The sequence below is a fragment of the Pelobates fuscus genome, chromosome 5, assembly GCF_036172605.1.
Source record: "Pelobates fuscus isolate aPelFus1 chromosome 5, aPelFus1.pri, whole genome shotgun sequence".
NCBI classification, from domain to species: Eukaryota; Metazoa; Chordata; class Amphibia; order Anura; family Pelobatidae; genus Pelobates; species Pelobates fuscus.
Genome location: NC_086321.1, coordinates 171,905,627 through 171,925,711, shown reverse-complemented (window position 1 = coordinate 171,925,711; position 20,085 = coordinate 171,905,627). Strand labels below are relative to the sequence as shown.

The 20,085-nt window shown below is 44.8% G+C and overlaps 1 protein-coding gene across 1 annotated transcript; it reads right to left on the bottom strand.

The window, feature by feature from the left end:
* Window positions 1-4,156: 4,156 nt before the first annotated feature.
* Window positions 4,157-7,713, bottom strand: SELPLG (selectin P ligand). Its single transcript, XM_063457087.1, has 2 exons — window positions 7,418-7,713; window positions 4,157-5,442 (listed from the first exon to the last, which is right to left on the bottom strand). The coding sequence occupies exon 2, from the start codon at window positions 5,435-5,437 to the stop codon at window positions 4,286-4,288; it is 1,152 nt and encodes a 383-aa protein (XP_063313157.1). The 5' UTR covers window positions 5,438-5,442; window positions 7,418-7,713; the 3' UTR covers window positions 4,157-4,285.
* Window positions 7,714-20,085: the final 12,372 nt, after the last annotated feature.

Sequence of the window (20,085 nt, the reverse complement as noted above, 5' to 3'; positions counted from 1 at the left end):
TACTTCTGTCATTTTTATTTTTAGCTCCAAGTGGAACTACCCAATGCTTAAATTGTATATGTCGGGTATTTTTCCATATTTTGGGCTATTGTGTTGACCTACCTCTTATATTTGGTTATATTGCATTGGATTGAATAGCTGTTAGCAATGTAGTTAATGTACTGATAAATGCTACAACCATGGGATGAGCAAACTATGAATGGATGAAGCGTGGGGACGAAGGGGTTGGATAGAAAGTTTAAACAGCCTGCAAGTAACATCATTCACATCTCTGATAATGTATATGAAAGCAGGGAGGGTCACAACACACAGTCTGGCATACAGCCAACCTTACCAGCATGCCAACTAAGGTTGTACGCGATCAGAGCCCTGTGGAAACACGGTTGCAAGGGCACAGCAAGCTTGTGTAATGATAAATTCACACTGAGATTTAGGAGAACTTTTCTCTGGCATCAAAGAAGTAGGAACCATAGATAAAGTCCTAGTACAAGGCACCAAAGGCCAAAAATTACAAATTGATAAATATGGTGTTGGTTTTGAATAATGATTAAATGTGCAGTTTAAATTACTATTGTCGTAGTACATTGCAGAACGTTTTCCAAACCATGGAATGTATGGATGTCTAATAATCCTGTAATCCTGAAGATTGATGGGCATTCTTTACTGCACAATAAATCCAGCCAATCACATATTTAAGTTTGTAGCAAAAGTAAAATAATAGGTTAAAACTGAATGCAGACACGTTATTTTTTATTTTTCTTCTTCAGTAAATAGCCTTCTCGACTTACATGAATTTAAGTTTAAGAGAACCAAACCTATTGACTAACATTTTTGGATTGCATGTTAACTGATTTTTGAAAAAATGCTAACTTTCCAATTTTTAAATTTTGACAAAAATCTAAGGATGTATTTTGTGAGAATGTATAATTGTTTTAATATCACTTAAAATAAGAAAGATACATAACAGATTGCAATACATTCAAAGTAGTTTTAAAAATACAGTTGGTAGCACAACATTTTAGGCACATTTGCAACAAATGAAAGAAGTTAATATCACCTGCCAACCCCTTCTTCAAAGTAAATTACCTATATTAAATAATCTGTATCACTATGATTTGTATTGTTTTATTCACTATGCCACTTGGGTCCTTAACTACAGGGTGATTTAACCCCATAACTACACATGATGGAAATATTCCGTCATGATTCACTTTTATTCCAAAACTTGTGTCCGTAAGGGATTAAGTATACTAGGCTCCTACTCCAATAAAAGTGAGCAAAACGATGTTTGCATCATGTCAACTTCAATGCAAGTTGTGCATCTTTGTTGATATAGTGATTTATGACATAATGATGGAAGAACTATTGACTTGCATTTTTGCAGTGGAAAACTGTCTGTAGCAATCTAGGTTAAATATGGTAGAATCAGCACTTTTCTCAACTGTGGCAGTCGGTGGACATGTTTTGCTGCATGTCCTCCATGGATAGAAAAAAACATAATTAAAAACTCAGATCACCAGGTTCAAATTTACTGTTAATACATACCAGGACCGCGGCGGTCGGTCCCGGAGGGGGCCCGCAGAAGCTGTTACTTACCTTCCCAGCAGCTCCCTTCAGCTCCTTTCTAAATCTCGCGAGTCCCGCGGTCGCAGAGCATTGCCACGGGTTACCATGGCAACGCTCCGCACGGCACGCAGACCGCGAGATTTACACAGAGAGATGAAGGGAGCTGCTGGGAAGGTAAGTAACAGCTTCTGTGGGCCCCCTCTGCTGCTCAGTACATACCACTAGTCCACCAGGGAGTGCCATAGTAACAAGCAGGGAGGGGGACCACCAGGGAATGCCATAGTAACAAGCAGGGAGGGGGACCACCAGGGAATGCCATAGTAACAAGCAGGGTGGGGGACAAAAAAAAAAAAAGAATAAAACATATAAATATTAAAAACAAAAATACACCCCCTTCCATTTTACACAAATTACATCCCTTCAAAAACACACACACACTGCATTATATACACACACTACACAAACACACACACTGCATTCATCATATAGACACACTACACAAACACACACACACACTGCATTCATTATATACACACACTACACAAACACACACATACTCTGCATTCATTATATACACACACACTACACAAAACACACTGCATTCATTATACACACACACTACACAAACACATTGCATTCATTATATACACACACTACACACTGCATTCAATTTACGCACACTACGCACGCACTGCATTCACTTTACGCACACTACACAAACACACACACTCTGCATTCACTATATATGCACACTACACAAACAGTCACTGCATTCACTATATATACACACACACACTACACAAATACACCCTGCATTCATTATATACACACACTACACAAATACACCCTGCATTCATTATATACACACACTACACAAATACACACTGTATCCATTATATACACACACTACACAAATACATACTGCATCCATTATATACACACACTGCATCCACCAGACAAACATACATAAATCCCCTGTCTAAACACACTGTATTCACTACATGTGGCATGTATATTTTGTGCATTTACCTTTAGAAATAGTTTGTTTTTTCAAAATAGTAAATTTACAGAATATCGGCTAGTTATCGGCTCTAAAAAAAATCAATATCGGTTGATCCCTACAATATGGTACTTATTGAGAGCTTCCGCACTTGCCATAATTAACCAGTAACAAAATAACAAAATATCCTTTCCACCTCATTTGTTCCAAAATAAAGTAACCACCTTCATTATATCACTATAGTATGTAACATTTTTTCATTTATACTTAGTTCCTGTTCTGATTTATCTATAAGCTTGTATGTCTCAAAGAGTGTAGTCCCAGTAATCAAAATGTATTACTTTATTAACTAATACACTGTTTCAATACTAAACCAAGTCCTTGTTCCCTGCACTGGCAATAACAAAATGCCTTGTTGCGGGTTTGGATACAATTAAGTGTGCAGTATTTTTGTACTAGTGCTCAGGAAGAAAGCTATTAAGAGTGGTGTCGTCGTCACCATCACTATCCGTAACAAGCAGGGAAGGGGACCACCAGGGAATGCCATAGTAACAAGCAGGGTGGGGGACAAAAAAAAAAAAAAGAATAAAACATATAAATATTAAAAACAAAAATACACCCCCTTCCATTTTACACAAATTACATCCCTTCAAAAACACACACACACTGCATTATATACACACACTACACAAACACACACACTGCATTCATCATATAGACACACTACACAAACACACACACACACTGCATTCATTATATACACACACTACACAAACACACACATACTCTGCATTCATTATATACACACACACTACACAAAACACACTGCATTCATTATACACACACACTACACAAACACATTGCATTCATTATATACACACACTACACACTGCATTCAATTTACGCACACTACGCACGCACTGCATTCACTTTACGCACACTACACAAACACACACACTCTGCATTCACTATATATGCACACTACACAAACAGTCACTGCATTCACTATATATACACACACACACTACACAAATACACCCTGCATTCATTATATACACACACTACACAAATACACCCTGCATTCATTATATACACACACTACACAAATACACACTGTATCCATTATATACACACACTACACAAATACATACTGCATCCATTATATACACACACTGCATCCACCAGACAAACATACATAAATCCCCTGTCTAAACACACTGTATTCACTACATGTGGCATGTATATTTTGTGCATTTACCTTTAGAAATAGTTTGTTTTTTCAAAATAGTAAATTTACAGAATATCGGCTAGTTATCGGCTATCAGCCTGAAAGTTCACAGATTATCGGTATCGGCTCTAAAAAAATCAATATCGGTTGATCCCTACAATATGGTACTTATTGAGAGCTTCCGCACTTGCCATAATTAACCAGTAACAAAATAACAAAATATCCTTTCCACCTCATTTGTTCCAAAATAAAGTAACCACCTTCATTATATCACTATAGTATGTAACATTTTTTCATTTATACTTAGTTCCTGTTCTGATTTATCTATAAGCTTGTATGTCTCAAAGAGTGTAGTCCCAGTAATCAAAATGTATTACTTTATTAACTAATACACTGTTTCAATACTAAACCAAGTCCTTGTTCCCTGCACTGGCAATAACAAAATGCCTTGTTGCGGGTTTGGATACAATTAAGTGTGCAGTATTTTTGTACTAGTGCTCAGGAAGAAAGCTATTAAGAGTGGTGTCGTCGTCACCATCACTATCCTCCCCATTGGTAGTAAAAGTCTTCATTTTTTTAAGATGAACATTATTGTTTTGGCTGTTTTCTGGCGGAAGTGTTGAAATGCACATCATTTCTGCATAGCTGGTTGCTTGTTTTTGTTTGTACCTGCTCTTCAAGGTGGAAAGTTTGGCAGCCAGTGCAATGGTACAGATGAAAAAAACAGTACAGACAACAGCCAGGATCAGAATAATCAACATACACTGTTTCATAATGGCATGGACAGGAGGTCCTTGCTCTGCAGATTCCGCCATTGTAGTCATCTTGAATGAACTGGTGGAGTCGGTCATCCATTTAGTGGTGCCGTCATATGTGTTTGATGAATTCTGTGAGGTTGCGTTATCTTCTAACAGGCTCTCACTTGAGGTTGTGGAAGCAGAATTAAAAGTTTTATTGTCCACCATTCCTTTGCCACTTCCCTTGCTTTCAGTGTAGTGGATAGTAGTTGATAGGACCTTGTCAAATGTGGTAATGTCTTCAAAGATTGCTGTTGTACCATCAGATGCCTCTGAAGATGCAGAATCTCTGAGGGTTAAGAGAAGATCTGGAACAAGTGTGGACGTTTCTGTAGGTGACTTCAGTGAATCTGTCTGATTTGTTTGAGACAAAGGAGTTGTGTGAACTTCAGATATATGCTGATTGTCTTCAGTGGTAGATGAAAACTGTGGTTTACTTTCATATACAGCAGTGGTGTCACTCTCAGAAATGATATCCATGCTTGCAGGACTACTGTGTGATGATGATGTCTCTATGATAATCGGTGTTTGGCTTTCTTGTGCATCTGAAGTTAATTCTTCACTCATTGCATTGAGTGTATTTGGAGCTGGTGAACTGCTGTCAATTTCAAGAGCATCCCTTTTAGAACGGACTAAACTAGATAATAATTCCTCTAAATTTTTTGCGGTGTTCCATTCTGGATTGCGGAGTACCTCGGCCTTACCAAGAAAAGACTGCTTTTGGTTGTCTAAGATTTCATCATTTAGGGCGACCAAATGTTCCTTGCCTGAGATTGGAAGCTTATAACAAAATGTATCGAAGATAAACAGGTGGAGGAGCAGGAACGTGGTCCATGAAGAAGACATTCTACCTGTGAGATAAATATAGGTCAGTAAACTAGGGCTCTATCAATTTGCAGGTAGCATGCAATGCATTTATTTTTAAAGCAGTCAAACGTTTTCAGGTGTACATTGTGTTTGCTACTATCTAAACTTCAAATATAGCTGTACCATTTCCTTACACATGTAAGAACACACAAAAACAACATACATTGATATATGACTATTACTATAAACAAAAGATGACCAAATGGTCGATCCCTAGTTGTTATAGAACTGCAGCTCTCACAATGCATTGATTAGGTCCAAATCTTTATGTGTACAGGAAATTTGCTGCAAAGTAAAATTTGATTATAAGGAAGCCCAGAGAGGTCATGTATTTTTAACATTTTTATGACTTATCTCTAAAAAAAACATTACATTTTTTTTCCCAATAAATTATTTTCTTGAGATTACAAGTCAGAAAAATATTAAACATGTATGGCCTTTTTGGGCTTCCATATGGTTGTATTTTAATAAACATATAATTTGACTATAGTAGTTGACTGTATATATAGTAAAGCTTTTGTTGTACTACAATACAGATGTCCAGCATAGTGAAATGTTAAACTTGATGTGAGACTTTTAGATACGCTTCCTGTATGGTGAAGTCCCTTGCATATCAACTTCAATTTCATCATAACCAAGTCATATCTGTAACAGATTGCTTTCCAGCAGACTAATAATTTAAAATAATACATACAATTATTAAACCCATTTATAAACAATTGTCTCTTTGATTTTGACATACTTAAAACTTAAATGACATCAATAGTGTAGTATTGTGCAGCCATGGCCTTTCTTGGGTGACTTTATGTGATTAAGCCCAAGCTGAGGTTATCAGATATGTTAAGTATGTGTGTATATTGCTGCTTAGCCTTGTACCCTCCAATGATATTATTGAATAAAATTGAGATGAAATGGGAGGAGAGGGAGGTTAATTAGGAGGTAGAAAGTTTTGGGAGAGCTGTTGAATGTGACAAATGGGGGGGAGAGAGATGAGAAGACGTGGAAGGAATAAGGATATAGATGGGACAATGCTGAGTAAAGAAAGATGAAAAAAGTTGGTGGGGGTGGAAAGACCCACAATGTCTCCTAAACGTACATCACTGGGAATTATGTTAAAATACATGATAACTCATAACTGTGAAAACGAAACACACATAATGATGGCTGTGGTATAAAACATTTTTAAAAATGCATGCAGTAGGGAAAGAAATCATCAATGAAATGTGAAATGATCCACTTGATTGCTCTATTATTAATTTGCTTCCCTACTGTGTTAGGTGAGACAGGAGGGGACATATAGTGCCATGTAGTAGGGTAACAAGGTTTGTTGAGCTGGTAGCTAGGCATATGATTGTTGTGGTATAATAAATTAACACACTCTGAGTGAAAACCTCTCGCAACCTTTCCAAAACCCTATAACTATGATGAATATTTAATAATAATAATATGACAACCTAGACAAATGCCCTAATTACAAAAAATACAACCGCAATGCATCCCACATTTCACTGAAAAAGGTGAACAAAATCACTAAAGCGCAGATAAAATAAATATCTATGTTTTGTAAAGTATGGGCAGTATGGCGAGTAAACTAAATACTTTTCTATAAAAATTCACACTGTTCGCTATAAGTATTTTAAGGATATGTACAGTATGTGTATGTACATGTGTACTTACTACTGTAACATCTAAGATTTTGCATTTCAAAATAAAAATTAATTTAAAATAAAATAAAATAAAAAGTTGTCTAATTGATTGCTGTTTATGAATAGGCCTCTGTGACACATTGTTTGAAAATAACAGAATTTAGAAATGTATGGCTGTAAGTGACCACCATAATTGTTTTTACCAAAATAGGCCAAACTTTAATATTAAATGTTTTGATACTGCTGCAGGCAGTCTGTTATTTTCCTCTGTTGTAAAACTGACAATAAGATGAATAGAATCCATGTGACTTACCCGCCAGCTGCTTCACTTCTCAGGGTAAGTATAGCCTGGTAAGTTAACATTCGAATGGTTAAGGGTGGTGTGGTCCTTTCTCACACAGCAGCATTGCAAAGCTGCAGAGTTTTCACGAGTTACCTGCAAGACACAGGAAGCATAGAGGAGGGTGTGGAGAGTTTCATAAATAAGGAAGGACAGCACCCAAGGCTGTGGTTTTTACTGAGAGGCGGAGGAACAAAACACAGAGACTGAGTTGAAATATAGCATTAAACAAGGGTACCCACAAATAAGCAGAAACATAGGGGAGGAAGTAAGAAAATAACAGGGCACCACCTCTCCACTGTCAAACTGAATATTTACTGGCAGAATGGTAATTACAGAGGCACAGCTCATGTATTTTACTGTTTAAGTATGCAGGCATGATTTTACATGTTAAAAATGAACAGCTTCTGGGTATATTCTGCTTAACCCTACATGAATAGTGTGTCTACTAGAATGCGGCATAGCCCTTAAAGTGATACTCCAGACCCATACAGCACTTTGTGTGAAGAGTGTAGCCTCATTATTTTATTTTCATTTGGGCAGTGGAGTGTCCCTTTCTGTTCTGGAAGAAGGTGTCAAAGGAATCTGGAATATCCTGCTGGAGATATACGGCTAAAGATAAAGTAGTTTATTAGCTGCAGAAACAGAGACTATGAAAATTATAGAGAAACTCAGTAACTTGCCCTTTGGTTAGTCCCCACTCAGGTCTCAACATGTTTTTGCTCACTTGTGCCATTACAAACGGTACCTATACCATTTGCATATCAGACTAACCTCACCCATAACAGCAGTCCAGAACCGCAATTCTGGCAAGTTCCCTCGGCATGAGAGATAAACCAACCCCAGTCGATTGTTTTGTTCTTCTTTGGGACTTGTCAGAGAGGTGTATGTGATAATCCTCTTGGCATAGTGAGGACAGTGAGCACGGGGTCCACATCAGGATTACCCTTTTAGCGACAAAACAGAGAATATGAGAATTTTGAGAACAGGCAAAAGCTTAGAGAAACTCATGAGCTGGGACTAATCATAGGTCAAGCCACTGTTTTAAGATTGTCTGTTTTTGTTGTATTGATGTATTAGAAAATCTATAGTGAATTGCATGTGTTTTAACAGTTTAAACAAAAAGGCCACTGGACATTGTTGAAAGCCTTCCCTTCATCCAAAGAGAGGATCAGAGAAGGTGTCTCTTTAGTCACCGACCCCCATACCAGGACGATCCCCCTTCTCGTGTTCTCATATAACTGTCTATCGGGAATAAATCCGACCTGGTGAAGAGTGAATAATGTGTTTCAGTAATGGATTCAGGGGCTGACTAGAATCTAAAATATGTCAAAATCGATAAGAAAAATCAGCCTATAGTTAGTAGCCAATGTTTGATCCCTTTTCTGGTTTTTGAATAAGCACTACATTCGCTTTCGTCATGTCTCGAGTGGGTGTCCCTCCCTTCATAAAATACTGTGGTATTCGTTTTTCATTGAACAGCTTATAATAGCTTCTGTTAAAAACTGGTCTAAGGGGTTTATTACTTTATAATTCAAAAATAGATATGTTTACTTCTTCCTCAATGATTGGTGACACCAGCAATGTCAGTCAGACCTCTCCCGTAATAACATAGGGCACTCTGTTCAAAAAAGATCCTCCATGTGAATTATGTTACAAGTACAGGTACTCCTCACTTACCGACCGGGTTCCCTTCCTACGACCCGGTCAAAGAACGAATTGGCAGTAAGTGAGGAGTTAAGGGATTCCCTGCTCTGCTGCGTTCTTCTATGTTCGGGGAAATTTCCCTGAACATAGACGAATGCACCAGAGCAGGGAATCCCTTTAATCTATGTTCTGGCAAATTTCCCCAAACATTGATTTAAGGGATTCCCTGCTCTGGTGCGCATGTCTGTGTTCAGGGACATTTCTCTGAACATAGACGAACGCGCAAGAGCAGGGAATCCCTCTAATTTATGCTCGGGGAAATTTCCCCGAACATAGATTAGACAGATTCCCTGCTCTGTAGCGTACACTAAGTTCGGGGAATTTTCCCTGAACATAAAAGAATGCAGGAGGGGCGTGGCTTGGACGCCGGATGGAATGGCGGCGTGAACCAGGAGCTCCCTGCAGGCTCTGCACCATTACCCACCTCACCAGCCCCATACAGCACAACATAGGCAAAAACAACAAGCCACAGCAGGCAGCAGCGACCGCTAACACCCCGAGGGGGTCTCAAGCATCGGGCATGTGACAATTCCTCCTGACACAGGCGGACCACGCTTCCCAGACCTCCAGTGACTCGGAGGCCTCGGGCTTGACCCACCCGGCCTCACCACGCGGCAGGCACCACGCGCAGGTACAATCCACACCTGACCTACCCCCATCCCAGCTAGACTGGGCATTCCTACTCAGCAACCTACCCACGAAAGCAGACCTTAAAGAGGCAAATGCCGCCCTCCACAAGTCCATAGCGGGGGAACTCCATGCCTTAAGGGAGGGCATGCAGGGGATCCAACACAAGCTAGCACAGTTGGAGGCAGACGGTGACCATGTGACATCGGCACAAAACGCCACCGCAAACGTGATACAGCGGCAAGAAGTGCAATTGCGCCAAATGGCCCTCCATGTGGAAGACCTAGACAAAAGGGGGAGGCGGCAGAATATCAGGATTTGGGGCCTGCGGGAGGAATTCGACCAGACCACCCCAATAAGAGATTCCCTCACGGAAATCTTCAATTCCCTCCTACAGCGGCTGAACACGACGCCTATTGACTTCGTTAGGGCACATAGGGCCCTCAGACCTAAAGGCCCGCCGGAGTACCCTCCAAGGGACGTGGTGTGCTGTTTACTGCACTTTCAAGTGAAGGAAGACATCCTGTAAAGCGCTAGGGATTAAAAACAAATCCTCCACAACGGCGCGGAAATACAACTATATCCGGACTTATCTCCAGCGACACTGGCGTATCGCTGGGCCATGCGCCCTCTCACACGCATACTACAAACCAACAAGATCAGATAACAATGGAGCTTCCCCACTGGTATACAAATTACCACAAGCACTGGCTCCTTCGCAGTGAAGAACGACAGCGATGTGAGAGACATTGTACGGGAACTACAACTACCGCACATACAGCTGACATGGCCGGACCCGTTGGCCTTCTACGAGTTTTCACCCGAAGCACACCGCCAGACGCAGCAGCCCGCCAGACCAAGAAGAACAAGACAACAGACCACGCGCCCTACGGGCGCCAACATGTAAAGGACCGTGCACCGCCTACCTACCATCCCGGGGTCCCGCCTCAAACCACCCGTGAACTAGATACATACTACCCTCTCCGACTATCGTGACCAGAGACAATGGACACACCGCACTGACCCCTCTGAACTGCAAGTATACCTCCCACGGGAGACACACCCAGTCACAATAGCAGAGAAGCACCGGGGGGAGCACCAAAGGTGCAGAAGCCCGGCCCTGCGGAGTCCTGTAGCCTACTGGACTGATTATGAACTTCTTATGATAACGTCTGGGGGAACAGGGGGGAGCCCAACCCCCCCCCCGGCTGGGCCCAGCCACCGCCGCCCGCCTACCCTGTGACGAGCCTCGGGGAGCAGGCGGGGGAGGAACCGGCGGGGCACACCTGGGGTGGGAGCATTGGTAAAGGAAAAAAGAGGGGGGGAGAGACAGTTGCAACCGGGTCACACAGCCCAGAACCACCCGTAGAGCACTTCCACACTATAGGTACGGGACAGGGGGCACAGACAAGTAAGAGACCACACGTGAGGGTGCACTCAGATTGACAAAAATTAATCCGGCGACCATGGGACACGAGTGCCTTCATCTTGACCCCGGATAAGGGTACCCCCGAACATAGAGAGTGATAAGACTGGTAACTCGAAGGGATGAGGTTCACTCACGCTAGATAAGCAAACCAGCAGGGGGGGGGGAGAGCTGGGGATGGGGAGGTAGATGTACGGCCTCGCACTATGATAGAAATGCCAGTTACTTGTTATCACCTGTTGTGAATTGAATCTAAATGTTACTGTTACTGTTCATGCCTTACTACAGTAATTAAACATGTTGTGCAACACACACACCGGCTCTTGAGCCAACACACCCCGAGGCGGGGAAGACTAACACATCCCACTGAGGCATCACCTGGGAGCCATACAGGGGCGACATGGGACCCGACATATCGCGTAGACACCGACACCGAGACACCCAACCACTGCCCAGTAGGAGAGACGTCACCCAGACGGTGAGTTGCCCACGTGTGCCACTGGTGGCGCCGTGGATTGAGGCTCCCCGACGTCTACACCTTGTGGTCACGTGACCGGAACACGACCACTGGAGGTCACAGGGAACCTCCACAACTACCGAGGTACCTTACCCCTTCCCCTACCCCACCTTAACCTCTGACACCCCGACCTCACATTGACCGCGACGACCGGGACAGACCGAGTACACGCATACTGCAGAGACATTGGACAACGACACCCATATAGTACCTACCAATAGCTAACTGACCAGACGACATGACACTGACTCCCGCCCCTCTACATATTATCACGATCAATGCCAAAGGTCTGAACAAACCAGAGAAGAGATCAGGAGCACTAAGAGACTTCCATAAACAAAAGGCCTCAATGGTCATGTTGCAGGAAACGCACTTTAAGAAGAGGGCCAGACCCAAATTAACTAACCAACACTACACGCAAGGATACTACAGTGACTACCATGGGGGAAAGGCTAGGGGGACAGCAATACTTTTCCATAAGAGGGTGCCGTTCCAGGAGGGGAACTGCTTATCGGACGATGAGGGCAGGTACCTATTCCTCAAAGGGAAAATAGCGGACCGTCAGTACACGTTCGCAACCATATACGTCCCCAACACACAACACTATCGCTTCCTCAAACAAACACTTCACAAGCTCCAGGAGTTCAAAGAAGAGACTCTCATATTGGGGGGGAGTTTAATGTCGCATTAGAGCCATCATGGGATACTTCAACGGGCGCCTACCATATCCCAAACCAACAACTCCGGGGCATTAAATCCCTACTATGTGACCACCGGCTGGTCGACTGCTGGAGGGCCCATCACCCAGACGTACTAGACTTCACCTTCTTCTCTCACCCGCACAACTCATACTCCCGAATTGACCACATATACACCTCACACTACGACCTCTCATTGGTAACCGACGTCACGATCGGAACAGCCACATGGTCGGATCACGCCCCTGTCTCTCTTAAACTAAAATCACCACTATTCCGCCTCACATCCCCGAAATGGAGACTCAACGAATACCTGCTCTCCCACCCGGGAGTCGCGACCCTCATAGGCGACAAAATTAGGGAATACCTGGCCACCAATACGACGAACAAAACAAGCGTGACCCAGATCACACACACCAAACCCGACACTTACAACTGAGGAGGGACCTAGCGGCCCTACTGCATTCCAAACACCACAGGGAGGCACTCAGACATAAGGCCTTCTTTACCCTACATGGGAACAAGAGTGGCATGCTCCTCGCTACGATGCTGAGGAAACAGAGACAAAACACATACATCGACAAGATTAGAGACAAGCAGGGGACCCTAAACCGTCTCCCGACTGATATCATGAGTACGATCCGCTCATACTACACTGAGCTATACACGCTCCCACAACCAACAACCGAACTGGCAAGGGCACGCCTTCGCTGTTCAATTCATGACTACCTGACTAAACACCCGATACCGACCCTGGACGCAGAAGTTGCTGACCTAATTGACGAACCCATCACGATTGAGGAACTAGCACTGGCGGTCAAACTCACTAAACCGGCCAAAAGCCCGGGGCCGGATGGCTTACCGGCAAAATACTATAAGACATACGCCGAGGACCTATACCCACCCATGGTGGAAGCATTCAACGCGATACGAGACGGGAACCACATCCCCACACAGGCCCTAACAGCCCACATCACCATCATAACCAAGGACGGCAAGGACAGGGAGCATTGCGGGAACTACAGGCCAATATCGCTTATCAATTGCGACATTAAGCTACTGGCCAAGATCCTGGCGATGCGTCTTACCAAACATATCCCATCTCTGGTCCACCCTGACCAGGTAGGATTTGTGACGGGACGCGAGGCACGCAACAACACCATCAGGGTGCTTACCCTCATGCACGGAGGTAGGATCACAGACGGGGGCCTTCTCTTGCTGTCCACAGATGCAGAGAAGGCCTTTGATAGAGTGAGCTGGGACTACCTCTTCGAAATGCTAGCCCACATGGGGCTGGGACCACACACACGACGCTAGATAGAGGCGCTATACCGAGAACCGACAGCCCAGGTGCTAGTTAATGGGGCGCTGACTGAAGCCTTTACCATACATAATGGCACACGACAGGGGTGCCCCCTATCCCCGCTTCTGTTTGCTCTCGCCCTGGAACCATTCCTCACACACATTCGACACAACCTAGACATAACGGGCCTGACGACAGGCCAAGTACACCACAAAGTAGCAGCGGACGACCTTCTTTTCGTGGTGACCAACCCCGAAATCACCCTTCCAAACATCCCGAAAGACCTTTGGATATTTGGCGACATATCTAACCTAAAAATTAATTACGGTAAATATTACATCCTTAATGTTAGCGTCCCCACCACACGCGCGGACCCCCTACGACGTAGTTTCCCCTTCCAATGGGCCGAACATAAAATTAGGTACTTAGGAATATGGCTGACCAGGCAGAGTAGAGACCTGTATAGGGACAACTTTGCCGATATACTGCACACGTTCCAGAGAGATTTGAGGGAATGGTCCTACCCGCACATATCGTGGCTCGGGAGAGTACAGGTCGTAAAAATGAACTTTCTTCCACGCCTATTATACCTTCTCCAGGCCATTCCCATCGTAATACCAGGCCCCTTCTTCAACACACTCAGAAAAGAAATGATAAAATACGTATGGAACGGGGGGAGGCCTAGAGTGAAATTCTCCACACTGACACGACCTAAAGACAAAGGGGGATTAGCCCTCCCAGACTTTCACCAGTACTACGTGGCCACACACCTACAGAGAATCATGGAATGGTCTAAGGACGGAGTACACAAACTATGGAAGACGGTGGAAGAGGCAGAGGCAGGCAGACCGATCTCAGGCCTTCCCTGGGGCCGAGATGCAGCCGAAAAGGGAGAAATGTCCGTATACACGAGACACACCCTGGGAGTGTGAAGGAGGGCCGCGAAGAGGGGGAACATGGCACCGTACCCCTCCCCCTCCTACCACTGGCGCACAACGAGGACTTTCCACCGGGACTAGACCCAAGAGCCCTCAAACACATCCTCCCAGACAAATCCCCACGCCTACACCACCTCCTCCACGGAGGGAAATGTAAAACACTAACAGACATGATGGGTGAGACGCCCCCGACCTTTATGCACCACTTTCGATATGCCCAACTGACCAACTTTGTCCACTCCCTGCCACAGGGACCGGCACTCACCAGAGACCGGACCACAATAGAAGTGGTCAGCTCACACCCAGACCCGCTCCCACACGGAGTATCCTTCCTATACTCCATGCTCCAATCAGAAACCCCATCCGAGACACCCCTCTTCATGGGAAAATGGGAGGCAGCCCTTGGCAACACGCTTACAGAAGCAGAATGGGAATCCATCTGCTACCTGTTCCACTCACAGCAAAACACAGGAAATGGCCTACAAACTTCTAACACATTGGTATAGGACACCACACCTCCTCCACCACGTAAACCCAGACCACTCCAGGCTATGCTGGAGATGTGAACGAGAGGTAGGCACCACGAAACACATTTGGTGGGATTGCGCGCTGATTCAACCGTACTGGAAGAGGATACACAAAATGCTAGAGAAATTCACGGATGCACCGCCCCCCCTGGAACCGGCAGCGATGCTCCTACACCACACAACAGTTCCCCACTCTAGATACAAAAAGTCCATGACTATTAGAATACTTAATGTGGCCAAACAAGTGCTCCCCCAATTCTGGAAACAAACAGTGACACCCCCTGTCACGATTCGGGGAACCCAACACGCTAACACACACACAGACACACACACAGAAAGTGTGCAGTACCGGACCTTAGAGTGGCCGGGCTAAGCACACACAGAATAGTCAGGAGATAAGCCGAGTAAGGGGAACCAGAAAACAGAATAACGATAAACAAGCCGAGGTCAAAGGGTAGGAGAAAGTCACAAAGTCAGTATAACAAGCCAGAGAGTACGTAACCAGAAAGCACACGTTCAGTATCAATACATAAAGCAAAGACCACAACAGGGCACTGAGAGGCAGGAAAGGTAAGTATAAATATCCTAGCCTTAATTCTGATTGGATAACTTCCAATCAGAATTAACAAACACACGTACTGTGATTTTTGTACTGTCGCTTTAATGCCGGGTCACGTGAGTGACCCCGGCGTATTGATATGCTTGCCGGCTCCCAGCGTGCAGCGTTAGACATGCTGCCGCTGGGGGAAGGAGGAGGAGAGCGGCGTCCTCTCCTCTTGACACGCCGCTCGCCGAACGGTAAGAGGAGGGGGGACCGCGGGCAGCGACGGACCGAGGGTGAGTGCTGCGAGCGGATTGCAGCCTCCCCTCACCGCTGCCCGCGGAGCCCTGACATAACCCCCCCCTCGAGGACCGCCCAGAGGGCGGGAAGCCGAAGGCTTCAAAGGAAACCGCGCATGAAAGGAGCGGATCAAAGAGAGCGCGTCCAAGTCAGAGACAGAAACCCACGATCGCTCCTCCGGGCCGTAACCCTTCCAATCAACCAGATACTGCAACCGACCTCGAGAGAAACGAGAATCAAGGAGAGCAGCCACCTCATAAACGTCACTAGAGACCGCGCGGAGGGCATCGGAACTCCTGAGAGACCCAGAGAACCGATTAAGCAAGGGCTTCAAAAGGGAGGTGTGAAAGGTGTTAGGTATGCGCATGGAAGGGGGCAAGGCCAGGGAGTAGGATACAGGATTCACCCTACGCAACACCTTATAGGGACCAAGGAACTTGGGCGCGAACTTCATCGAGGGAACCCTAAGGCGGAGATTCCTGGAGGACAACCAAACCCTATCACCCGGAGCATAAGAAGGAGCCGCACACCTACGACGATCAGCAAACCTCTTTTGAGTAGCAGCAGCACGACAAAGAGCAGCATGGACCTGATCCCACATCTTCCGTAAGGAGGCGAGGTGCTCGTCCAAAGCGGGCATTCCCTTGTCGGAGAACACACCGGGAAGGACAGCGGGTTGGAACCCATAAGCCACCATAAAAGGACTTACGCCAGTAGAAGAATGAGACACAGTGTTCCTGGCAAACTCAGCCCAGGGAAGGAGACGGGACCTGTTGTCCTGGTGTGCATTCGTGAAACAGCGTAGATACAACTCCACAGACTGATTTGCTCGTTCGGCAGCTCCATTAGATTGCGGATGATAGGAGGAAGTAAACGATAAGGAGACCCCCATCTCAGCACAAAAGCCTCTCCAAAACCGAGAGACAAACTGAGGGCCCCTGTCAGATACGATATCTTGTGGTATACCATGCAAGCGGAACACTTCTTTGGCAAACACCTGAGCCAACTGAACCGCAGAAGGTAGCTTCTTAAGCGGAATGAAGTGCGCCATTTTGGAGAACCTATCCGTTACAGTCAAAATTACTGTCTGCCCATCAGATGAAAGAAGATCCACAATAAAGTCCATGGATAAGTGTGTCCACGGCTTCTTGGGTACAGATAGGGGCATAAGGAGTCCCAGGGGTTTAACATTAGGGGACTTACACTGTGTACAGACACGGCAAGCCTGTACATAATCTACCACGTCTTTTTTGAGTGAGGGCCACCAAAACTGTTGGAAAAGACCCTTGTAAGTCTTGGTAACCCCTGGATGACCAGCCGTTTTGGCGGTGTGAAATAAAGTTAACAACTTCTTTCTGTCTTTTACTTTCACGTACAGCTTACCAATAGGAGTCTCAGAGGGTGCTTGGGATTGGTATGACTTGATACCATCAAGAACAAGAGACGAGATAACCAAACGGGTAGTAGCTATTATATTAGTTGTGGGTACAATGGGCTCAGGAGTGGAGGTAACAGAATCTACAGGTTCGTACTGGCGGGAGATAGCATCCGCCTTGACATTTCGATAACCAGGCCTGTATGTGATTATGTAATGAAAACGTGAGAGAAATAAAGACCATCTAGCCTAACGGGAGGATAACCTCTTAGCATCTGCGATATAGGATAGATTTTTATGATCGGTTATAACCAGAATCTTGTGTCTAGCTCCTTCTAACAAGTACCTCCATTCCTTAAACGCCATCACTATAGCCAATAATTCCCTGTTCCCGACGTCGTAATTCTTTTCAGACTCTGACAAGCGTTTAGAAAAGTAACCACAGGGAAGGAGGGGTTCGTCATATGATTGTCTTTGTGACAACACTGTTTCTATACCTGATTCAGAGGCGTCTACTTCCAGTACAAAGGGAAGGGAAGGATCAGGATGGTGTAACACAGGGGCAGTGGCAAATGCCTTTTTTAGAGTTTCGAAGGCCACAATAGCATTAGGATTCCAAACCCTGGGGTGTAAACCCTTTTTTGTCAGTTTAGTGATAGGGGAAATAATGGATGAGAAGTTTTTAACGAACTTTCTATAATAATTGGCAAACCCTATAAATCGCTGTATTGCCTTAAGACCTTGGGGAAGGGGCCAGGACAATATGGCTTCCAATTTAGAAGGATCCATGCTGAATCCTTGTTCAGAAAGAACATAACCCAGGATTTGTACAGAAGTTTGGTCGAATAAGCATTTTTCTAATTTACAATAAAAACCGTTCTGCAACAACCTCTTAAGCACCATCCTAACATGAGTATGATGTGTCTTCAAATCTGGAGAATATACAAGTATGTCATCAAGGTAGACTACAGCACAGACATGCAGTAGATCTCTAAGGACATCGTTTATGAGATCCTGAAAAACGGCAGGAGCATTACACAATCCAAAAGGCATGACCAGATACTTGTAATGCCCACTACGCGTATTGAACGCCGTTTTCCATTCATCGTTCTCCTTAATACGAACAAGGTTTTAAGCCCCCCTGAGGTCTAGTTTGGTAAAATATCTAGAACCTTTGACACGTTCAAACAATTCGGTAATGAGGGGGATCGGATAGGCATTTTTAATCGTTATATTGTTTAGGGCTCTGTAGTCTATACACGGTCTCAAATCGCCCTCCTTTTTTGCCACAAAAAACAAACCAGCCCCGGCAGGAGAGGAGGACCTTCTAATAAAACCTTTACTTAAGGCCTCCCGTATGTACTCCTCCATGACCTGGTTTTCTTTCTCAGAAAGAGGGTAGACCTTACCCCTAGGAGGCATAGTACCCGGTAATAGGTTTATGGCACAGTCATACTCACGGTGTGGGGGTAGCTTATCTGCCTCCCTTTTTTCGAAAACCAAAGCAAGGTCTGCATACACAGAAGGGACAGAAACAGAAAGCGGTTTAGCCGTGGGCACGTTAAGTAAACAAACGGGACGTACTTGGGCCATACAGTCTCGTTGACAAGATTCCCCCCAGGAGAGTATGTCTAAACAACCCCAATCAAGTACTGGGTTGTGTTTCACTAACCAGGGAAAACCCAGAACAATGGAAGCAGTAGGGGAGTCAATTATTTGGAAGGTTAACCTTTCCTTGTGTAAAGCACCCACAGACTTCTTTATATCTTGGGTTTCATGGGTCACCAGAGGTCTCTCAAGTGGTCTACCATCTATGGCCTCAACGGCCAAGGGTGTGGCCTTTTGGATCAAAGTCAAGGCTGCGGTTCTGGCAAAGGTCTCATCCATAAGGTTGTCAGCCGCACCTGAATCGATCAAGGCTTTAGTTGTTATGGTGGTTTTATTGACCAAAAGAGAGACCGTAATAAATGGTCTGGAGATGGACACATGAGGGGACAAAGTCATAACACCCGAGGCCGACCCCTCTCTAGGCCTTAGGTGCTGGAGTTTCCCTGTAATTTAGGGCATGTATTACAGTGGTGCCCCCTCTTTCCACAATAGAGACATAATCCCTCCCTTTGATGATACGTTCTTTCAGCCTCAGTTAACCCCGTAGCACCCAATTGCATGGGTTCGGGGGATGGTTGCCTAGGAGCGGGTAACGCTAGTAATGCAGTACTGGGTAGAGCAGGTAACACCTGTGTATCCAGCTGTCTTTGACTACGTCTCTCTCTAATGCGGTTATCAATAAGGATTACATAGTCTATAATATCATCTAGAAGGACAGGCAGTTCCCTGGATGCTATCTCATCCAGTATGTAAGCGGCCAAACCCTCCAGAAAGGCTGTTACGAGGGTGTCGTTATTCCAAACCACTTCAGCTGCTAGAGTGCGGAATTCGATAGTATAATCCACTACAGATCTGTTACCCTGTCGAACCCTAAGCAGAGCTTTGCCAGCAGAGGCAACCCTACCGGGTTGATCAAACGTGTGTTTGAATGCTGACAAAAAAATCTGCAAAGGACAAAGGAGACATATTTTCCCACATGGGGTTTGCCCATGCTAAAGCTCTCCCAGACAGGTGGTTTATCAAAAAGGCAAATTTGGATCTGTCGGTGGGATAGGAACGTGGATTCATCACCAA

Bases quoted from the DNA above. Each gene is read 5' to 3' on its own strand.
- SELPLG (XM_063457087.1), bottom strand. From the start codon at position 5,437: ATGTCTTCTTCATGGACCACGTTCCTGCTCCTCCACCTGTTTATCTTC.